This window comes from Dreissena polymorpha, chromosome 7, assembly GCF_020536995.1.
Source record: "Dreissena polymorpha isolate Duluth1 chromosome 7, UMN_Dpol_1.0, whole genome shotgun sequence".
Classification (NCBI taxonomy): domain Eukaryota; kingdom Metazoa; phylum Mollusca; class Bivalvia; order Myida; family Dreissenidae; genus Dreissena; species Dreissena polymorpha.
Genome location: NC_068361.1, coordinates 6,758,746 through 6,783,758, shown reverse-complemented (window position 1 = coordinate 6,783,758; position 25,013 = coordinate 6,758,746). Strand labels below are relative to the sequence as shown.

At 34.0% G+C, this 25,013-nt stretch overlaps 1 protein-coding gene across 3 annotated transcripts in view; it reads left to right on the top strand.

Annotated features, from left to right (window-relative positions):
• The first annotated feature begins 2,912 nt into the window (after positions 1–2,912).
• The window catches only part of LOC127837295 (regulator of G-protein signaling 3-like), an 84,706-nt gene continuing 62,605 nt past the window's right edge, over positions 2,913–25,013 (top strand). For 2 of the 3 annotated variants that reach the window (XM_052364212.1, XM_052364209.1), the window contains exons 1-2: positions 2,913–3,016; positions 20,603–20,724. In XM_052364212.1, coding sequence (XP_052220172.1) covers positions 20,644–20,724 — 81 coding nt within the window. In that variant the 5' untranslated portion in view covers positions 2,913–3,016; positions 20,603–20,643. Of the gene's footprint in view, positions 3,017–16,493; positions 16,670–20,602; positions 20,725–25,013 lie in introns of those variants that run through there. The other variant, XM_052364210.1, reaches the window with a different exon arrangement.

Below are 25,013 nucleotides of genomic sequence, written 5' to 3'. Positions count from 1 at the left end.
GATATTTTGATTTTTGTTACAACTTTCTGAAAACGTTCTGTGTGATCATAACCTAAATAGAATTTAAGCGTAACGTTATTTGAACGTTACGTGCCAGTTGGGTAGACATTTCTTCAACATAGTTATTTTATGACCAAAAAAACAGCGTCGTATAGACGTCTTTTCCCGACGTTGTTTACACGTCGCCATTCTAACGTTGAATCAGCGTTGTATTTTGGTTGCCGACGTCGCGACCGAAATTCAACCAACATTCGACGTCTATTCAACGTCGGGTGTTTGTTGGGATGCATGATTCAATCTATGTACTAAACTTGCTAAAAAGACGTACTTCACACACGTCGTCAACGTTTATAAATACGTGTTTAAAGTGGTTATATATTGTTTGGATATCTATTAAGAAAATTTGTGTACAGTTATATCACAGTCGAAAAATATATTATTAGTTTCAAGATTTCAGTAGAATATCGATTATTCAGCCATGTGCATCACCGTACAAATAATCATTTAATCAGTAAGTTATTAATAGTATTTGGTACAGATTATTCAGAATTAATCACGATTTCTTTTCTTTGCGAAAATTGTTAACTTAACCGTTTCAGAATTAGCGTACCTTTACCTATCGGTATTTGATTTGCGCTGCACTCTGGATCAAGTGAATGGTTTTTACATCTTACGGAGGATTCCGGAGATTGCTGATGTATCAAGATTGACTCGCCCTGCTGTAACTGCAAGTGTACCTCATCATTGCCCCTGTGTATTTTATTTCATGCTTGCGCGATGACTTATTTACCTGAGCCCAATCGTCACAATAACGGCATACGAATAATGTGGCTTTGTCCGGATTGGAATGGTCGATCTGAAACAAGAAGTTTTCTGTTATTGTTTTAATTTATGCTTTGCTACATTTGTTGTTAAACGTAGTGTGGCCATTCGCGTATTAAAAAGTTCGAGTTTGCAATTGTTGGCAATCGTTGCACAAATTTAAACCTCCTTTTATTTCAAAATCGACATTTAAACGCGATTGAAATAAACCGGGTATGCGTGTAATCAATCAATTGGAAATGGACATTTGATTAACAAAGCATCAACATTTTAACAAAAAGTGTGGTCGTTTACATCGTCGAACGGATATTCGTCTTTGAATGATCTCAAAAAGTATAGTTCTTCGGGATACAAACAATATAGAAATCGGAAATATCCCTGTAGAAAGTGGAAATATCCGTGCATACGGTACAAAAAACTCTTTTTAAAGTAGTAGTAAAATAGTTCGATGTAGCAAGCATCGATAAATACCAATTTACCGGGGTACTCGATGTTTCTGTCAAAATATCAGTGGTCGTTCGCATTTGCGGTCAAGTGATATTTGTTGTCCCTTCACATTAAGGTAAAGTGTTCGAGAACCCGGTACCACGATCTCTGGTGTAGGGCAAACGTGGCCATTCGTGTTTGCAGAGCAGACTCCTTACATCAAATAGAGTAGATTTAGTGTATGAAAAACAAGTCCGGCTCCAGAATGTTACTTTTTGTTCGGTGGGGTTTAAATTCAACGAAACTTTCGACTCGTAAGGTTATTTCGCACGTCTGTTTTTGCGTGCATGCATACATTAATTCATTTTGTACAGGAACTAAACAAATATTGTCATTCAAATTTTGTTTTAGTACTGCGTCATAATTTTCTGTCAGTTCTATCATCAACTACATTGACTATTAAAAAGAAAACACTTGAACTTCTTTATATAAAAAAATTAATACGCGGGATATCGTAATTTGAAAATTCTAATGTAAACAAAGATTCTTACAGCTGAAACTATCCCGGATTTAACTTGACTCCGGCCATAAAGAGGAGAATACCAATAAAGCCGAAAACGCCAACCACCCTAAGTGTGTCTGGGTCCAAAATAGACCCAGACCTTGCCGTAAAACACCCGATTCTAGCTCGGTACGTTCCGATGTCCACGTACCATGATTATAGCATCGAAGTGTTCAGTGCGACGCTTTGTTTAATATACGGATTTTCCAATCATTTTGCTGAGCAATTTTGGCATGAATTGAAGTTATTAAATTGAAATAATTATCTGCCTCAACATGAACCAATTGTACTTAATGATAATATTTGTTTGTGAATACTATAGTGCCTCAAATTCATTAAATTGCCTAGATTTCTTATATAGATTTTATTCGTTGGCATAAATTTTCCTTTTTTCTTGTAATATCACCATTGCTCTGCAAATTTTAGCCGAGGCAACTGCCTCAGCGTGCCTCAGCGTGGCTACGACGCTGCTCATAGATAAATTAGGAACGTGTTATCCTTTGAATATTCTTATATTTTCTAGTATTTTGTTTGAAATGTCATCATTTACCCAGCGACAAGAGCATACAGCCCTGAACATAACCTTATCAAAGCTGGCCGTGCTCTGCCAACACCATTATAGTTCCCAGCCCAAAAGAAGATCATACATTCTTCAGTTTAGGGTTTTCCATTAGACAGATATTTTAGACCTCATACAAAATATTAACGTTGGCTACGGGAAAGTAACTAACAGTAATAGAACGCGTTACGCAAGGTGTTTCTTAAAAGTAACATTGTGCCTTTGCTTTTGCTACCCCGATATTGATATGCTTTGGGCAAATGTTCTGACAAAGTGTCCTGAAGATGGCTCAATAAATTTGACATTCCAGTGTAAAGAAAATATGTCTTCAATTTTACCTTTTTACCTTCTTAATACTGAACCCACATGATGCAGTTTCAAACTCGATAAATAATTAATTGCGATCATTGCTCTTGGTATTTTTTTGAAGATTGAGAACATCATGTGAACTTGAATGTGGACAACATGTATTTCTTCGATTCAACTAAGTTTAGACGCACGGCGGGCAACGGACTGAAAGCGATCACAAAGATAAAGCTCACCTTGAGAACTGTGCACTAAGCTGGTATTGTTGTTTGCTAAAGTTGTTAAAACATGTGAATCATCTTGAATAGCGTGAATAAGGAATAAATCGACATGGATTACATGTAAGTGCGTTTGAAGCAAAATACCAAAAATTCTTACGAAATTTACAATATTGTGCATGTTTTATGTTGAATTTTGTTATTTCCATTCAACCTGATATGATTGGGCATAAACACATAATAATATCAATAGTTCGATAATTATTATAATAATTTTAATTAAATAAAAGTTTATTTCGAACTATCCTGATCAGGAAGGTGTTACAGTGAGGGCTGTGATGAAACGGGGTAACCGTTGCTACGAGTTTGTTGTTTAAGTACATGCATTTAAACGTTTGAAAGGAAGTAACCGCTGCTATAAGTTTGTTATCAATCGTGACACATAGAGTCTCTCAGGACTCCTCCGCACGATATTGATTTCTGGACTAAATCGTCTGCTGACCCAGAGTGGTATGTTATGTAAGGTAAGGCTCGATTGGTCATTGTCGGCTCGGGTACTACTTAAATGTACCCCGGTAACTCTTACGCATACTAAAATGTACCCCGGGTACGGAAAATATACTGAAACGTACCCGGGAATTCTAACGCTAAAATGGTCGTTGTCGGCAATTTTTCAAATTAATTATGTTCATATTTATGTCAATATTCTGTCAAATGGTTTCTATCAAAACTCCTACTTAAAAATCATGTTGAGGCACGTTTTGTTGAAAGAGAATTTTGTTTCGTATTCCTTAACGCTTTTAACGACAACTGATTTTAGGCGGGAATAAAACTCGGGTACATTCTAAATTGGCCGGGTACTAGTTAGTATATTTTCGTACCCAGGGTACATTTAAGTATACTTAAGAGTATCCGGGTTACATTTAAGTAGTACCCGAGCCGACAATGACCAATCGAGCGTTATTTCAGGCGAAGAAGCTCATAAAGGGAGGTAACCGCTGCGATGAGTTTGAAATTTTCGTACATGGATTAGAGCTCTTGAAGGGACTTAACCGCAACGATTAGCGATAAGATAATTATTTACGTACATGCATAGGAGCTATTGAGACAAAATGCTTAAATATTTCCGGTTTAGATTTGAATACCTATTTTAACAAAAGTTTCCAAACTTTTCTAAGCATATAATATGCTATCATTACAAATCTGAACTTGATTTAAAAGTAATCCGTTAATTTTTGTTCCGAGGTTGTGATGTTTCTTATACATATGGAATTCATCTCCTTTGTTGTATATTTAAGGTTTAGTTTTGACAATTGTTATATAAATTGCATGTTTCGAATTTACAGCCTAAATTAATGTCTGCTATATGTGTTACGTGATGTGTTACATTTCCAGCCTCTGTTTTGGAAGAAAGTCAGGTTTAATGGTGGAGTTTAAACAAAAAAGTAAACAAGAATCTGTCACAGACAAAATATTCCTCGCCGGGGTTGCATTGTTGTCAAAAGAGTACATTAAGAAGTCGCAAAATAAATTTTAGAATCACAAACAGAAAAACTACAATTACCATGTCCTTTTTTTTCATTTTATAATTAATTCAGAAGACAATAACTCCCGCAGATAATCACTAGTAAAGGTTATATGAAAAGCGCGCATATATGAGTCGCGTTCTGGGAAAACTAGGCATAATGCATGTGCGTAAAATGTCACCAGATTAGCCTGTGCAATCCGCACAGGCTAATCAGGGACGACACTTTCCGCTTTTATGACATTTTTCGTTTAAATAAGTCTCTTCTTGAAAATTGTACAGGTAAACAAATCAATTTTTTATTTTACGAAGGTCGCAAAAGATCTGTAACAGAGTTCATTAAAAACTCAGGTTTTGAGTCTGTAAAAACAACAACCAGTAATGGACCTTTTATTTCTTGTTATCTTAACTCGGTTGTTTTTACCCAGAAGCACAATAAATAAGTATATGAAACTTTTATTTCAAATACTGAAAAACCTACATGTGAAACTAAATGGAATGGAGTATTTAGTAATATAAACTGGAAGTATGTGCATAGTTTTGTTTTTAAAATATCCAGAGATACTTATATACAATGGTTACATACTAGAATAATACATAGAATCTTAGGAACTAAATCTTTGCTATATAAAAGGAAAATTGTTGATGATAATATATGCACATTTTGTAACAATCATGCTGATTCACCATGATCGCAAGTATTATTGTAATTTATATTGTGCATTAATGTTAAATGTATTATATGAATTAAACATATTGCTTCATTTTCTTCTATATTGAACAATGATCAATTTATTGCATATATCACATTGAGCATTGTTTTTCCGAGCTTTAAACTGACAACATTACACGATAAGTTGTTGTAACTGTTGTGTTGTCATTATATTATACGTTTAATTAAGCCCCATTCTTGAATACCTTTTAGTTTTTCATTCAGTCAACTGTTCCCTTAACATTTACTTAAGCAGAAACTTCCCTGTATCTTGCACCTATGCTTTTAACGCCATCGGCGCTCTCGTTACACGTTCTTATAACATTCTGCGAACTTTAGGAATGTACGTAACGTTAAAATTTGGTTTTCCGATAATGTTCACAATAAAAGTTACGAATACTGATATTTTGATTTTTGTTACAACTTTCTGAAAACGTTCTGTGTGATCATAACCTAAATAGAATTTAAGCGTAACGTTATTTGAACGTTACGTGCCAGTTGGGTAGACATTTCTTCAACATAGTTATTTTATGACCAAAAAACAGCGTCGTATAGACGTCTTTTCCCGACGTTGTTTACACGTCGCCATTCTAACGTTGAATCAGCGTTGTATTTTGGTTGCCGACGTCGCGACCGAAATTCAACCAACATTCGACGTCTATTCAACGGCGGGTGTTTGTTGGGATGCATGATTCAATCTATGTACTAAACTTGCTAAAAAGACGTACTTCACACACGTCGTCAACGTTTATAAATACGTGTTTAAAGTGGTTATATATTGTTTGGATATCTATTAAGAAAATTTGTGTACAGTTATATCACAGTCGAAAAATATATTATTAGTTTCAAGATTTCAGTAGAATATCGATTATTCAGCCATGTGCATCACCGTACAAATAATCATTTAATCAGTAAGTTATTAATAGTATTTGGTACAGATTATTCAGAATTAATCACGATTTCTTTTCTTTGCGAAAATTGTTAACTTAACCGTTTCAGAATTAGCGTACCTTTACCTATCGGTATTTGATTTGCGCTGCACTCTGGATCAAGTGAATGGTTTTTACATCTTACGGAGGATTCCGGAGATTGCTGATGTATCAAGATTGACTCGCCCTGCTGTGACTGCAAGTGTACCTCATCATTGCCCCTGTGTATTTTATTTCATGCTTGCGCGATGACTTATTTACCTGAGCCCAATCGTCACAATAACGGCATACGAATAATGTGGCTTTGTCCGGATTGGAATGGTCGATCTGAAACAAGAAGTTTTCTGTTATTGTTTTAATTTATGCTTTGCTACATTTGTTGTTAAACGTAGTGTGGCCATTCGCGTATTAAAAAGTTCGAGTTTGCAATTGTTGGCAATCGTTGCACAAATTTAAACCTCCTTTTATCTCAAAATCGACATTTTAACGCGATTGAAATAAACCGGGTATGCGTGTAATCAATCAATTGGAAATGGACATTTGATTAACAAAGCATCAACATTTTAACAAAAAGTGTGGTCGTTTACATCGTCGAACGGAAATTCGTCTTTGAATGATCTCAAAAAGTATAGTTCCTCGGGATACAAACAATATAGAAATCGGAAATATCCCGGTAGAAAGTGGAAATATCCGTGCATACGGTACAAAAGTCTCTTTTTAAAGTAGTAGTAAAATAGTTCGATGTAGCAAGCATCGATAAATACCAATTTACCGGAGTACTCGATGTTTCTGTCAAAATATCAGTGGTCGTTCGCATTTGCGGTCAAGTGATATTTGTTGTCCCTTCACATTAAGGTAAAGTGTTCGAGAACCCGGTACCACGATCTCTGGTGTAGGGCAAACGTGGCCATTCGTGTTTGCAGAGCAGACTCCTTACATCAAATAGAGTAGATTTAGTGTATGAAAAACATGTCCGGCTCCAGAATGTTACTTTTTGTTCGGTGGGGTTTAAATTCAACGAAACTTTCGACTCGTAAGGTTATTTCGCACGTCTGTTTTTGCGTGCATGCATACATTAATTCATTTTGTACAGGAACTAAACAAATATTGTCATTCAAATTTTGTTTTAGCACTGCGTCATAATTTTCTGTCAGTTCTATCATCAACTACATTGACTATTAAAAAGAAAACACTTGAACTTCTTTATATAAAAAAAATAATACGCGGGATATCGTAATTTGAAAATTCTAATGTAAACAAAGATTCTTACAGCTGAAACTATCCCGGATTTAACTTGACTCCGGCCATAAAGAGGAGAATACCAATAAAGCCGAAAACGCCAACCACCCTAAGTGTGTCTGGGTCCAAAATAGACCCAGACCTTGCCGTAAAACACCCGATTCTAGCTCGGTACGTTCCGATGTCCACGTACCATGATTATAGCATCGAAGTGTTCAGTGCGACGCTTTGTTTAATATACGGATTTTCCCAATCATTTTGCTGAGCAATTTTGGCATGAATTGAAGTTATTAAATTGAAATAATTATCTGCCTCAACATGAAGCAATTGTACTTAATGATAATATTTGTTTGTGAATACTATAGTGCCTCAAATTCATTAAATTGCCTAGATTTCTTATATAGATTTTATTCGTTGGCATAAATTTTCCTTTTTTCTTGTAATATCACCATTGCTCTGCAAATTTTAGCCGAGGCAACTGCCTCAGCGTGCCTCAGCGTGGCTACGACGCTGCTCATAGATAAATTAGGAACGTGTTATCCTTTGAATATTCTTATATTTTCTAGTATTTTGTTTGAAATGTCATCATTTACCCAGCGACAAGAGCATACAGCCCTGAACATAACCTTATCAAAGCTGGCCGTGCTCTGCCAACACCATTATAGTTCCCAGCCCATAAGAAGATCATACATTCTTCAGTTTAGTGTTTTCCATTAGACAGATATTTTAGACCTCATACAAAATATTAACGTTGGCTACGGGAAAGTTACTAACAGTAATAGAACGCGTTACGCAAGGTGTTTCTTAAAAGTAACATTGTGCCTTTGCTTTTGCTACCCCGACATTGATATACTTTGGGCAAATGTTCTGACTAAGTGTCCTGAAGATGGCTCAATAAATTTGACATTCCAGTGTAAAGAAAATATGTCTTCAATTTTACCTTTTTACCTTCTTAATACCGAACCCACATGATGCAGTTTCAAACTCGATAAATAATTAACTGCGATCATTGCTCTTGGTATTTTTTTGAAGATTGAGAACATCATGTGAACTTGAATGTGGACAACATGTATTTCTTCGATTCAACTAAGTTTAGACGCACGACGGGCAACGGACTGAAAGCGATCACAAAGATAAAACTCACCTTGAGAACTGTGCACTTAGCTGGTATTGTTGATTTGCTAAAGTTGTTAAAGCATGTGAATCATCTTGAATAGCGTGAATAAAGAATAAATCGAAATGGATTAGATGTAAGTGCGTTTGAAGCACAATACCAAAAAATTCTAACGAAATTTACAATATTGTGCATGTTTCATGTTGAATTTTGTTATTTCCATTCAACCTGAAATGATTGGGCATAAACAAATAATAATATCAATAGTTCGATAATTATTATGATAATTTTAATTAAATAAAACTTTATTACGAACTATCCTGATCAGGAAGGTGTTACAGTGAGGGCTGTGATGAAAGGGGGTAACCGTTGCTACGAGTTCGTTGTTTAATACATGCATTTAAACTCTTGAAAGGAAGTAACCGCTGCTATAAGTTTATTATAAATCGTGACACATCGAGTATCTCCGGACTCCTCCGCAAGATATTGATTAATGGACTAAATCGTCTGCTGATCCAGAGTGGTATGTTATGTAAGGTAAGGCTCGATTGGTCATTGTCGGCTCGGGTACTACTTAAATGTACCCCGGTAACTCTTACGCATACTAAAATGTACCCCGGGTACGGAAAATATACTGAAACGTACCCGGGAATTCTAACGCTAAAATGGTCGTTGTCGGCATTTTTTTCAAATTAATTACATGTATGTTCATATTTATGTCAATATTCTGTAAAATGGTCTCTATTAAAACTCCTACTTAAAAATCATGTTGAGGCACGTTTTGTTGAAAGAGAATTTTGTTTCGTATTCCGTAACGCTTTTTACGACAACTGATTTTAGGCGAGAATAAAACTCGGGTACAGTCTAAATTGACCGGGTACTAGTTAGTATATTTCCGTACCCAGGGAACATTTAAGTATACTTAAGAGTACCCGGGTTACATTTAAGTAGTACCCAAACCGACAATGACCAATCGGGCGTTATTACAGGCGTAGAAGCTCATAAAGGGAGGTAACCGCTGCGATGAGTTTGAAATTTTCGTACATGGATTAGAGGTCTTGAAGGGATGTAACCGCAACGACTAGCGATTAGATTATTATTTAGGTACATGCATAGAAGCTATTGAGACAAAATGCTTAAATATTTCCGGTTTAGATTTGAATACCTATTTTAACAAAAGTTTCCAACTTTTTCTAAACATGTAAATATGCTATCATTACAAATCTGAACCTGTTTTAAAAGTAATACGTTAATTTTTGTTCCGAGGTTGTGATGTTTCTTATACATATGGACTTCATCCCCTTTGTTGTAAATTTAAGGTTTAGTTTTGACATTTGTTATATTAATTGTATGTTTCGAATTTACAGCCTAAATTGATGTCTGCTATATGTGTTTCGTGATGTGTTACATTTCCAGCCTGTGTCTTGGAAGAAAGTCAGGTTTAATGGTGGAGTTTAAACATAAAAGTAAACAAGAATCTGTCACAGACAAAATTTTCCTCGCCAGGGGTGCATTGTTGTCAAAAGAGTACACTTAGAAGTCGCAAAATAAATTTTAGGATCACAAACTGAAAAACTGCAATTACCATGTCCTTTTTTCATTTTATAATTAATTCAGAAAACAATAACTCCCGCAGATAAACATTATGTAAAGGTTATATGAAAAGCGCGCATATAATGAGTCGCGTTCTGGGAAAACTAGGCATAATGCATGTGCGTAAAATGTCGCCCTGATTAGCCTGTGCAATCCGCACAGGCTAATCAGGGACGACACTTTCCGCTTTTATGACATTTTTCGTTTAAATATGTCTCTTCTTAGCAAAAATCCAATTTAGGCGGAAAGTGTAATCCCTGATTAGCCTGTGCGGACTGCACAGGCCAATCAGGGACGACACTTAACGAACATGCATTATACCCAGTTTTCCCAGAACGAGACTCATATAATATGTAGGAGTTGCACATTGAAACCTGTATATGAAATTTAAACAAAGGGCACTAACTTCGTAGGAAATTTAGCACACGCGAAACCATGGTAATATGTGATAACACGTGTGTATCAAAATTCTTTTAAATTGTCAATGAACTAGGACAAAATTTTGTATACAAAGTTAAAACAACGGACAAAAACTTCGTAAAAAGTAAGCATTTATCGAAACCTGATTTTTATGCACTGTAGCAGTGAGGTTTTCATGAAAAAGTTTGACGAAAATAGCACCCAAAGTGTTGGGCTTGCGCTCGTTATTTTATGTGTATTTTTAAACAAACGGGAATAACTCCTTTAAAACCAAATCAATCCCAAAACCTTGACAATATGAACGCAATCACACACACGCACGGACACAAACCGTGTCTGTATATTTTGCATTTTGGCTACCGATTATAATAAGCGATAAGGCAAAAAAAAAAAATTGATTATTCTAACCTTCAGAAATGTTCATTTTTGTAAAACGAACTACTCACTATTTTTCCAACTGGCCATTCATTTAAATTAATTATATTTAAACGTTTGCTTTATAAAGCAAATAATTGACTCATAATATATTAATCAGTTGAGCGTGCCCCTTATGACATACGAAATGTTAAGTTCCCTACAGTTGAATAATGCTTAATCAGAATTAATTTTAAAGATTGTCATTAATTGGTTTAAATTGATAAACGTTAACATTGGAACCAATTAGTTCCAGTTTAAAAAAAAATCAACTTAAATTTAAAAAAGAAATAAAGTGATCCACACCTGGGCTCGAACCATTGACACTTGGAGTAAAAGCTTAGCGCTTAAACGACTCGGCCATTCGTGCTGTACTTTATTCTTTTTATAACAATTTTCGTAATGTCACAAAATACAACTATAACAACAAAACTTTCAAAACAATAAAATCGTTCCGCGTTTATAAAGCCTTCTAATTTTCAGCTTTTTAAATCGTCAAAATATGCATATAATTGATATATTAGAGCATGGTAAATGTTCAGTATTGCTGTTTCTAGCAAAAACACATCATTACAAAGAACATTTGCAAATCTAAAACAGTTCTTTTTTCAATTTTTAATTTATGTAAACATTAAGGGTCCCTTTAACTTTTTTGTCTAGATTATTAACACTTAAAAAAATTGTTTTATTTATTTTTAGCGTGCGAGTGTTTGTCCGTGTCACAGAGTAACTGTTTTGGTACTATATTGTAGCTCTCCGAATAACACACAAAGAACGAAACATGTGAACCTTGCGGTTTTAAAGCGTAAGATTTTAAGGTCATGTTTCTTTTTAAAGACGTACGTGACAGATTAGTTTCACGCAAATTTATTTTTTACTCTAACAACAATTGCGCAATAATTGTTTGCTTTTTCGGATATTCGAATAAAAACGGGATATTTAATATATATATATATATATATATATATATATATATATATATATATATGTAAGGGAATAATAGCAAGAAATAAAGTATTATGAAGCAACATAAATTGATAAGCACTTTGAATCCCCTATGTAAGAACCTACGCTCTTATGTTTAACGCCACGACGTCACATGCATTTACGCGTTTTGCGTCATATTATAGACGTCATAACGGTCATTGATAAAAACAATGTTTGTACAACATTTGTGGACAACATCACAATCGAGAATCGTCTACGTCTACGTCTACGTATTCGTCTACGTCGTATGTATGAGAAATAAATCGGTAGAAAGACGCATGTCTCCATGATGATATGTTCCTCATGAAGTGAACTACTGACAATTCTCGATTTTTTGTCAATGCAACATGGAAGAAACAGAAACCACAATGGACTTTGTAGACAGCAAAAGGAAACGGTCGACGCAAAAGGCGTTGATGACGAAATTATACAATGAACTTGAGAAAAACATGATGTCGCGTGATAACATAGATCACGTGAAAGTTTTATTCCAGAAACTTTGCGAGAGATTTTAACAGTTCAAAAATGCTCATCTCAAGTGTTTTGATTTGTGCTCAGTGCCGGATGTGGCTGAAAATTTGGAACTGACGTATGAACTTTGCCTACAGAATTTTGTTGAATTCCGGGAGCGGTTTTCCCACATTCAAATTGATTGAAACGTTATATACAATTGTTATATTAAAGACTATTTCAATTTTATCATCCGATATAGAATGCCGACTGTGTATACACATGTAATTAGTTTCAACGATGATGAAATTTGTTTGTCACAGTTATGTTTTTTGTGCAACTGTTACTATTGACATAAAATATGCATTATTGAGTCAATTTGTATCATTAATAATAAACGTTATGTATATAATACCCCTGCCCAGTTCTAATGATGCGGTATGAATGTTATATGTACGTATGTGATGATTGCATACAAGTTATATATAGTAAATGATGTAACATGCTAATATGTTCTTTTTTCAGATTATTAATGGTGAAATTCTGCGCTCTTATGTTTAGCGCCACGACGTCACGTGCATTTACGCGATTTACGTCATATTATAGACGTCATAACGGTCATTGATAATAACAATTTTTGTACAACATTTGTGGACAGTATCACAATCGAAAATCGTCTACGTCTACGTATTCGTGTGCGTCGTATGTATGAGAAATAAATCGGTAGAAAGACGCATGTCTCCATGATGATATGTTCCATATGAAGTGAACTACTTGCACCCTATACTACATTATAAGAATCGGCCATTACCCCTAAGACCAAACAAACTCTTTCATCGCGTGATTGTAACGGCAAGCATCCTTATTTTATCTTATCTGCACGCTTATGTTTCACGCAAAACGTGACATTTTTTCACCGACTTCAGACGTATTCAATGATGTATTCTTACACCTTAAGATATCGGCGCAAACTGCAAGAAAAATTGTCTTTTATGCACGTAAGATGTTTGCAAATGTATTTCAAGAACTTGAGATATTTGAAAAATAAAATTCTTAACGGTGTGTTTACCCCTGAAAACATGTTGATTCTGCACCCTGTTATTATTGAAAATATTTGTGTCGCAAGAACGACTTGTTTGAAGCGGATAACTTTTCACAGAATTAAGGCAATTGTTATGAAATCGTCATACTGTGTAAAACATCAAAATATATTTGATTACATATAACTTATAATGAACATCGTTTATTCATTTAATGTTGTGCTTAAAATTAAATCGGAACAGTTTCATTATTTAAATACCTCAAGCATTGACTAAAGATATCAACTTTAATGACAAAAAAAATGTTAAATCGACCCACCTTACATCCTTTTTTGACTATTTTAGTGGAAAAACTGACTTATTCTTGCCTAGTGGCCAACTTTTGTTCAAGGGTAAATGAATCATACAAACTCTATTCTGGTACAACTGACATGTTTCATTTTTCCACAAACGAAGGGATCGTAAGGGACCGTAACTCCGGTGTTTGTGATCATGCAAAAACGGACCCTTATTGGCCCACAAAGAGCGCTTTCTCATGTCCTAAGTTAAAAGTTACAATATCCTGGATCCATGTAACCTTAAAAATCATAATTGAGCCGCGCTCTGTGATAATGGTGCTTAATGCATGAGTTACAATATCCTCGATCGATGTCGTCGGGCTTATGCGTGTGCGTAAAGAGCTGTCCCTGATTAGCCTGTGCAGTACGCAAGGGCTAATTAGAGACGACTCTTTCCACCGAAACGGGTTCTCCGATGAAGAGACGTCTTTTAAACGAAAAATACCATACCAGCGAAAAATGTCTTCCCTAAGTGCGGACTGCACAGGCTTATCGGTGACGCACATGCATTAAACCCGGTTTCAGTGCGAAGCTCATTCATGATATAGAAGATTGTTCAAAGGCCCACCGCGCCCGTTATATGAAATATTAATTATATTAAGCAAGTTTACATGTCAAACATATTATTAACATTGTACCTAACCACTCTTAGTTTTACCTACATATTGGTTGTTTTAAATCCCTAAAACAAGAATGATTGACATGGCAAATTTACCTTTTTGAATGTGTTTTTGTGTTTATTTCTTTCTGATGAAACAATCAACTCACGAACGACTGAGGAAACAAAAAAAAGTCATTAAGTTTTGTACAATAAGGAAGAATACCTTGCTCTATGTTGCTAACAGTTATGTCTGGTGAGTGCATTTAATGGCTGGCTACATACAAAACAACAAAGATTTCAAGTAATTTGTTGGATAAGTTAATCTGTAAGCATCGCCGTGAATACTACCTGTTTCTCCCGAAATAACTTGGCAGTGGCAACTCTCGTGTAAGACTGGCAACCCGACCCAGATTCGCTAACTGGCTGATAAAATAATTTTTAGATAGTTAATATCACGCTTGTTATGCTAAATCCTGGGAATTTTATAAAAGGAAAAAGGAGAGTCCTAATTTCAAATGGTGGCTGGCTCTCACAACAGTTTGTTTAAATTAAACATTTTATCGAAAACATATATTTATACTACTTATAAAATTTGAGATGACATTTAAAATTGCTAAAAAAACTGATTGCATTTTTCATTTTAAGCCCTTCATTGAATCATTAGAATCATGTGAAGCATCACATATCAAAGCAATTAGGAGACACTGTGAATGTGAAATAAACGTCGACAATAGATATATGATGTACACAAAGCTGCTGCAACGGGGGTGTTACATGCGTTCCAGCAGTGGAATCGTGACCTCACGATGCATGGCATTCCATCTCGCAATGTATCAAGGTCAGTTCGCGATCAGTAAAGGATTCTATATATAATTGCAATCGCGTTAACTCGATGAGTTTGAATTTTATTATGACTAGAAAAATATTAAATAAAGATATTCGGCGATATTATTATGATTTGTCAATAATAGATTATGTGTGTGTCCTTGATAAGTACTATTTTGTATTAATTTAATCACAGGTGGCTAGCGTGTGGCTATGATACTATTTGTTACAACAGCATTTGAATGAAAAATAATAAAATTATAACGAAAAAATCAACTTCTCGGAAAAAATCACTATCAAATATTATTTTTCATTCAAAATGATGGTCTTACTAATTTAGAGCATAACCACACGCTAACCAACTGTGATTCGAATCAACTTACTACGTCCGGAAATCCACTAAAACGGGTCTTTTCGCAGAACGCGCTTATAAATATCTCAAATATGTGTTGATGATAAGCATGTCGCCGGTTGACTTTTTTTTGTTATTGTTATTCAATTAACTAATTTAGGATTTAATTAAATAAAGAATAACAACATAACTTGCACCGTAAATAAAAAACACACTATTTACATGTAAAAAAAACAACATTGAAGTGTGTTTGTTTTCACTTTCCCAATCGACTCCAATTATTTTTGTGTGTGGCATTTTAGGTTGAGTGTTATTTGAATTTCCTTCTCAAAGTGTGGAATAACATGTGAACATTAAATCAAATAACGACAAATGTTCTGTCGATCTAGCTGCCCTATTTTAAAGATAATAGTGGAAACTGACTATTTACTTTGTTTGGCCTTATTGTACACTTTTTTTAAAGGCCATTTATTCAGATTCCATTATTTAGGATTTAATGCCAAGTGCTTGAAAATTACAATACCATCTCTAAGTTAAAGCAGCGTATTCATGCCTTGTACGCAATACTAATTAGTGATGTCATGATTTCGAAATTGTAATTAATACTTTACGTTAATATGTTTAATGACCCTGACTATAAAACTAATCACAATGGAACATTAGAATAGAAACATAATTAAAAATTTAAAACATTTTTTATATTTGGTTTGCAAACATTCGCTTGATAGTTGCAATTGTAATAAGTTGTGTTATTTTTCCCCAGAATGTGCCATGTAACACAAACTAACGTAGCGATAAATAAACGTATATGCTTGAGTGTATAGCCATTGTATGGTTCTAAAAAACAAGAAATTTTATTACGAAAGAATGTCGATAATACGGACCATGGGAACTTCTCGTTCGTAAAGGGGAGAACCTGAGAGATGTATATACACCGGCATGAGAGATTGACGACGGGTGCCAGTTTATTTCTAAGCAATGCCAGTACTTCTCAAGTCACTGGATTGTGTAGTTGGCCTGTGAAAAAAATACACAAAAAATAACTGGTCTTTTTCAGAGAAAGGTGTGCGCTCGTGTATTTTGTGTTCGTTATGTTTTATCATATTCCTTGTGCCAACATGGAGAAGAGAGTAAATTGGAAATTAGTTAGTTCACATATATGAAAAAACTTGTAAAACAATTATTTTACCGTGTTTCCAGACGTGTCTACAATTCATTCTTGGAGCTTTGACCATTGGTAATGAGTCATACAATTTGTGAATGAATTCTTTGCGATTATTTTGCTTTTCGTTGTGTCATTTTAATTAAAGCACGAGGAAGATAATGTAGGCGAATTGTACTCGTTTTCTGTGCTCTCGTAGCTGTAGTAAGGTTGCTAGCTGCAAAAGTTTGGTTGCAAATGGCTGATCAATAATATGTAACGACTTAACAAAATTAATTATTATTTAAACATTAAGTATTGATAGCATGTGTTAATATAGTTCTTGCATAGTGGGGTTATCTGTTGCTGACAAATCAAATGTAATGTATTCTTCACGACCCAAATATCACTTTTATGACGTTTTTGCTGTTTTTGTATAGGTATTGTTCATATTATTCTTATACCATGATTGTACCAGTACTTGTTAATCTAATAATACAGTAATTGTTGAGTGTTTCTGTTATGTACATGTACGTCTTACTTCGGGTGTTAGCCTGAGTAATGATTGTGTTTTTATGTGGTATAGTTTGTTGTTTTTTTCATTCATATTAGTCTAAGATCACTGGTGATTCTTTCATTTAAATCTTAGGTCACAGTTGTGTCTGATCATGTAAGTCTTAGTTCACAGTTGATTCTGTTCATTTTAGTCTTACTTTACAGTTGTGTCTGTTTATGTAAGTCTTACTTGATATTTGTTTCTGTTCATGTTAGTCTTAGTTTACAGTTGTTTCTGTTCATGCAAGTCTTAATTCAAAGTTGTGTCTGTTAATGTAAGTCTTAATTCATAGTTGTTTCTGTTAATATAAGTCTTACTTGACATCTGTTTCTGTACATGTAAGTCTCAGATAACAGCTGTATCTGTTTATGTCAGTTTTGGTTCACAATGTGTCTTTTCATGTCAGTCTTAGTTCATAGTTGTGTATGTTTATGCAAGTCTGAGTTCATAGTTGTGTGTGTTGATGTAAGTCTTAGTTCACAGTTGAGTCTATTCATGTAAGTCTTAGTTCACAGTTGATTCTTTCCATGTCAGTCTTACTGGTCACAGTTGAGTCTGTTCATGTAGGTATTAGTTTACAGGTGAGTCTCATCATGAAAGTCTTAGTTCATAGTTGTGTCTGTTCATATAAGTCTTAGTTCATAGCTGTTTATGTTTATGTAAGTCTTAGTTTACAGTTGAGTCTGTTCATGTAAGTCTTAGTTTGCAGTTGAGTCGGTCCATGTCAGTCTTAGTTTACAGTTGTGTCTGTTAATGTAAGTCTCACTTGATATTTGTTTCTGTTCATGTTAGTCTTAGTTCATAGTTGTGTCTGTTCATGTATGGTAAGGCTTAGTTCATAGTTGTTTTTGTCCATGTAATAAAGTCTTAATTCCAAGTTGTGTCTGTGTATGTAAGTTTTAATTCACAGTTGTGTCTGTTCATATAAGTCTTCATTGACATCTGTTTCTGTTCATGTAAGTCTTAGTTCACAATGTGGCTTAATATTAAGTTTCTTCAGAGTTGTGTCTTTTCATGTTAGTCTTACTTCATAGTTGTGTCTTTTCATGTAAGTCTTAGTTCAAAGTTGTGTCTATTTCTGTAAGTCTTTAAGTTCATGGTTGTGTCTATTCATGTAAGTCTTAATTCATAGTTGTGTCTGTTTATGCTAGTCTTAGTTCATTGTTGTGTATGTTCATGTAAGTCTTAGTTTATAGTTGTGTCTCTTAATGTAATTCTTAGTTTATAGTTGTATCTGTTCCTATAAGTCTTAGATAAGTGTTGTTTATGTTCATATAAGTCTTAGTTCATAGTCGTGTCTGTTCATGTAAGTCTAAGTTCAAAGTTGTGTCTGTTCATGTAAGTCTAAGTTCATTGTTGTGTCTGTTCATGTAAGTCTTAGTTCATAGTTGTGTCTGTTTATGAAGGTCTAAGTTTATTGTTTTTTCTGTTCATGTAAGTCTTAATTCATAGTTGTGTCTGTTTATTATAGTCCATTGATTTTTTTAGCCCCAAAATTACAGTCTCTTACAGGCTGCTTCCAAATTGCAAACAGTAGAAAAAGGCTGTTTCCCAATGGCAAAAAGTAGCATTTTTTCCTTAAAATCTGACCAAAATATGCCAAACTTTTCCAATAAACTCAATTATTGGTTTATTGAGTTTATTATACAGCAATTTAATTCCCTAGCATTTTATAATATAAATTTTAAAAAGCACGCATTATAAACAATTGGTGAACTGTAATTTATAATCATATTAATAATATTTTATTTTTCCCAATATCATGGACTATCACGTTTTTTTCCCAATGCAAAAGGCACAGGCTGTAAAGATATAAAAGGGGAAAAAAATAACTGTTAAGTCTTAGTTAATAGTTGTGACTGTTCATGACTCTGTTCATGTAAGTCTACATGTAAGTTCATAGTTGTGTCTGTTTATGCTAGTCTTGGTACATAGACGTGTCTGTTCATGCGTCAGTCTTAGTGCACAGTTGTTTCTGTTCATATATGTCATAACAGTTGTACTTAAAATAGTATAATAATAATAATAAATTAATATCCTTACTTAGGAAACATGCTGTAATAATTTAAACTTTAATGTTTTTACTGACGTTAATATTTTAACAACGAAAATTGTGCATTTGTTGTGCTAAAATAAAATTGAATGACTATAAATACGGCAAGATAATGTATGTAACAGGGATGATGTTATATTTTTTATGCTACCCCAAAATTTGGGGGGGGAGCATATAGTCGCCTCTTCGTCTGTCCGTGCGTGTGTCCGTCCATCCGTGCACAATTTTTGTCCGGGCTATTTCTCAGCAATTAATGACTGGAATTCAATTAAACTTTATTAGAAGCTTAACTACCATAAAGCTTCCATTAACTGTACATATAGTGCAATTCTTGTCCTGGCTATTTCTCCCCATATACTGACTGGAATTCAATGAAGCTTTATGGGCAGCTTAACTAACTTGAGGAGATACGCATGTTATTTCTGGGTTCTGGTTAAATGATTTATTTAGAGAGTTATGGCCCTTTGAAATTTTTAAGTTGCTTAACCATCCATCGTATTATTTTGTCCAAAGTTATGCCCCTCAAGACGTTTTCTTTTATCTGAATATATAGTGCAATATTGTGACAAAAAAATACTTTTGGGAGCATCACCCGTCTCCGACGGTTTCTTGTCTTAAAGGATGGTAATGAGGAAACATTTACCGCCTTAGACAATTGAATGTTACATGTATAATAATCAGAACTTAATGTATTGAATATTGAAAATGATTTTCACAGCATAATGATTTTTGCTGCCATAGTGGTCATCACAAAACATGATATGACAATGGCAACATTATACAATTATTGCCTAGAGTATGCTAATGAGTGTGATCTATTGTTAAAATAAACCCTCATGTAGACTTATATAAAATGCTTCCCATAATGCAATATTTATATTATTAACTGGTACAGTGCATGATACAACTCCCATACTGTTGAAGACACTAAAAACCCAAATAAACAAAACAATTTAATACTGGCACAATAAAGAAAGACATAATGTTAAAATTCTGGTTCCAAAGTCAGCTATTTTTAGGGGATTGCAAATTACTTGAAAAACTGAAATTTAAACTGGAGTGAAATATATTTTGTGTTGATGGCTCGTCCTGTGGGCCAATGAAAAGCCGTTTATTTATAGATTGTGTAATAATTATTGTTGCAGGAATGGCTGTAAGGAAACATTGAATGACTTCAGAGACTCTTTTGGCCTGACCAACAAAGTCTTAATGAAATTTGCAACATTATAATAAACAGCACAAATATTTTGTGCAGGCATGGTAATTAGGAAACATTCAGCATCTACAAAGATGGAATGCATTTAAACTGAAATATATTCCTCATTTACCAACACTAATGCTCTTGACAACAAACATTTTGCTACTTAAAAAACATAGTTTTAAATTGCATGTTTTTTTATAGATCTTATTATTATTATAGTTTCAGGCATGTAGGTACAGAAACATTGAACAACTTCCAAGATGGCGCGGTACAGGTCAAGGACTCGACCTTTCAACGTCCTACAGACTCCGGAGTCATCTAAGAAAGAGAGGGAAGACTCGGTACGTGAATATTGTAGCAGCACTTTGCGAAAACAGGGTTTAATGCATGTGAGAAAAGTTTCGTACAAGATAACCTTGTGCAGTCCCCACAGGCTTATCAGGGACTACTTAAACTTGATTTTTGTTTCATAGAGACGTCCTTCAAAAGAAAAATACAAAAAAGCGCAAATGTATTAAGCCTTGTTTGACACAGCATCTACTTTGCCGACCCTCCCCCTGCTGGGTTAATTGAAATCTGGAGAGAAATTATTGTACTGTAAAATCATTTATACTTGTTGGCATGAAATAACATGGTTTTTTTCCGATGCCTTTTTTGTTGACCAGCAAAGTCCTGGATATCTTATTTTGAGATATTTACATGTGTCATTTTCTGACGCGTTTGTGGTAATTTATGGATCTGTGTCGATCAACTCACAAAATCGCCTTGGTGTAATTGATATGGTGTCCGCCTAGCGACCAGGACTTCACAGGTTCAATCCTAACCATGGGAGCATTCTTTGGATCTCGACCATAGACACCAAGTATTGGTTCTAGGCCCAGGAAACGTAATCAAGAGCGTTTTTATAAGTCAATAGGCTTTCGATGCAATCAAGCTAAAGAAATTGTCCCAAGAATAATAATGTTTACAATATCAGTTTTGTTTGACAATCAGATATTAAAGGGGCCTTTTCACAGATTTTGGCATTTTTTTAACTTATTCATTAAATGCTTTATATCGATTAAAGTAAACATTGGATCGTAAAAGCTCCAGTAAAAAATCAAGAATAAAATTAAAAAAAGGAAAAGAACATTGCCCGGACCAGGTTTCGAACCAGTGACCCCTGGAGTCCTGCCAGAGTCCTGAAGTAAAAACGCCTAAGCCTACTGAGCTATTCCGCCGAGTACACATATGTGACGTATTTTATACCTTATATAAGCAATCTTCGTAGTTTCGCAAAATTTAACGACAAAAACAGAACTCTCCAAATTATTCAATCGTTTCGCGTTGCAACGCTTTATAATTTTTAGGTTTTAAAATCGTCAAAAGATGCATATAATGGCTATATTAGACCATGGTAAATGTTCAGTATTACTGTTTCCTCACAAATATCATAACTAAAACAAAAATTTGCGAAACTGAAACAACTTTTTTCAATTTTGTCAATTTACCAAAGCGTGAAAAGATCCCTTTAAGACAGAAAGATGTATCAACTTTATAAGATTTATAATATCACAGCCCATGCATTGATGAAATTAAATGCCTGTTGTAAAATATGCCATCTTTTATTGGTGCTTAAATATGGACCATTTCAACTATACCACTGCAAACTAAAAATGCACAGATGTTTTTACTCACATGTTAGTGTCTTGAGTACACTAAAGGTTAATATCAGTGTTTTAGAATAATATCAATATTTTAAATTATTACACAAATAGTAATTTAATGTAAATATTGTAGATTTATGTGAATATTGTAAATTAATTTAAATATTGAATATTAATAACACAATTGAAGATTGATATTAGTATTGTAAATAAATCAAAATATTATACATTAATTAAAAATATGAAGATTAATATTAATATTGTTGATTTAGGTCAATATTATAAATGGATGTATTTAGATTGAACATTAATATCAGATTGAAGATTAGTATCAATATTTGTGTTAACAATACCACAGAATGACTTATTCATCTATGCCTTAGTATGTAAAGTAATTTATAACACAACTGACATCATAAAGAGACTTTTCTTTTTTCTTTGCCATGACAATGCATGTTTAGCTTAGATCTTTGAGGTATTAATTATACTTTGGGGTATTAACTACTATCCTTTGAGGTATGACACATACTTTGGATTGGTATAGAGTGTGATGTAGAAATTAATGCCATTAAAGCTGATTAGTTGACCGATATCTCGCAACTACATAGCACATAAGGATGTTTAATATAAAAACTTTAAGATAGCATTAATTGCTTGGACACACATGTTCCTTGCCTTACAGAAGTTTCTTTATTTCATAAATATAACAGTTACAATTACTTGCTGACATGGCCCTGCAAATAGCACAAATATTACTTGTATATGATGTACATGTTATATAGATGGAAATGTTCTGAGTTGAAATGCATCAATAAAGAATAAGAATGCACACAAACTAGTGACATTTAAGCCAATAACCTTTAACAATCTTTAAAGGAAAATATAAATATCTATAAATGCCAACTGTTTTAGCTAATGAGAAAGTCAAATTGTTTATCCATATTTATTATTAAGCATTTTTCCTCAATACTTAAACTATGTGGACTGGTTAATATTTCCTCACAAAGACTGGTTTATAAAGATCAGAGTGATACCCTTCTTGATTACATGCCAGTTTCCTAGAACTAATGAAAATTGCCTGATCACAAAACATAAATATTGATGAGCGAATCAGATTCCATATTTACTGTGGGTCTTGTCATTTATTAGGTTTATTACCATCTCAAAGGAGCAAATTACGTTGTACATTGATTTCTTAGTATTTACCAAACAAATATCTCCGCACTATCTGGGATTTACTGAACTTGGTACGATTTTATTGATATTCAGAAGTATTCTGGCCTATTGCATGGTGATAATTGCAGAAACGTTTCATAGTGAAATAATAGAAACTATTGAGGTGGAAATTTGGACAGTAACGATTTATACAGCTTATTGGTCCATGTGTATATTGAATGGTTAATGACCCAATATTGCGTGTCTGTCTAGTGGTAATTAGCCTGATACTTTATTATCGGTTTATTATCAAGAACGGATGGTTATGATTTTGAGTAGATAAGAATGACTGGTTGTCATCTAACATTGTTTTGAAGACTCCGAAATAAAACATTCTATTTGCTGTGAGATCAGTTTTTCTTGAAAATATTTAAAATTTAGTTTTGAGTGTGTGTTAAAGAAACTTTAAAAATAATATGCTGCTACAGCTACCTAACAAGGAACAAGGACTATAAAATGTTTGTTTTTTTACTTTTAATGGAAGTTTGAAACTTTTGTGAGTTTTGAAGAATTATATATAATAATGGATGCAGCAGTGTTGGAGGTAAACAGTTGTTGTTGTTCCTTTAACCCTTTGCATGCTGGGAAATTTGTCGTCTGCTAAAATGTCATATGCTTAATTTCTAAAATAAGCATTTTCTTCGATTTTTTTTTTCAAAGAATTTGTAACTATCAGAATAGCAAACAGTTTGGATCCTGATGAGACGCCACGTTCTGTGGCATCTCATCTGGATCCAAACTGTTTGCGAAGGCCTTTAAAATTCGGTTCCCTCACTGAAAGGGTTAACATAAAGCATTATAGTGCAAACAGTTAAAATTATTCTTTAAAAATATTAAATAGATGCACTTACCTCCAGTTCAGTTATGAATTAAATGTGTATTCAAAACTTAGTTGTGTATTCATAACTGTGTTTTGATTTAAAAGATGCACTGTGCAACGTACATGTACATGTAGAAAACAATAAGAATGTTGTCAAATATATTTTTTCAGTAAATGTTTATCATTCTTAAAGTTTATAAAATCTTCAAAGCAAACATTTATGATCGCCGTGGCGTAGTGGATATGGTGTCCACCTAGCGATCGGGAGGTCACGGGTTCGATCTCCACTGTGGGAGCATTCTTTAGATCTCTCCCGTAGGAAAAACGGACTCGAGAGCGTTTCATATAAGCTTAGGCTTGTTACGCAATCAAGCTTAAATAAATAGGTTTAATAAAAAAAAAAAATTATGACTGGAAGCTGCATGCAAAAAGATGACACAATCAGTCATACAAATAATACAGATTTAAATTATATGTTATATTAATAACCATATTTACATTGTAATATTTGAGAAACTTTTTTTTTCACAAAATAGTGGTTTTACATAACCTTTTTGTTTTGTCAAAATGTTCATGTATAGAAATTCAATATGCCTTGTGGGCTAAAATGTTCAAAATCCACTTGCCATTAATATAAGCTGAATAAGGGTTGTTTTATTGTCCTCTACCGGTTTTACTGGAAGGAACTTATGGTTTTCGCTCTGTGTGTCTGTCTGTCTGTGAGTCTGTCACACTTTTCTGGATCATGTGATAACTTTCAAAGTTCTTCATATTTTTTTCATGAAACTTGAGACATGGGTAGATAGCAATATGGACATTATGCACGTCATTTCATTTTGTTCCTACGTCAAAAATTCTGGTTGCTATGGCAACATATAGACTAGAAATATATAACTGCTGAAAATTGTTATTTTCTGGATCCTGCGATAACTTTTTTAAGTTCTTCATA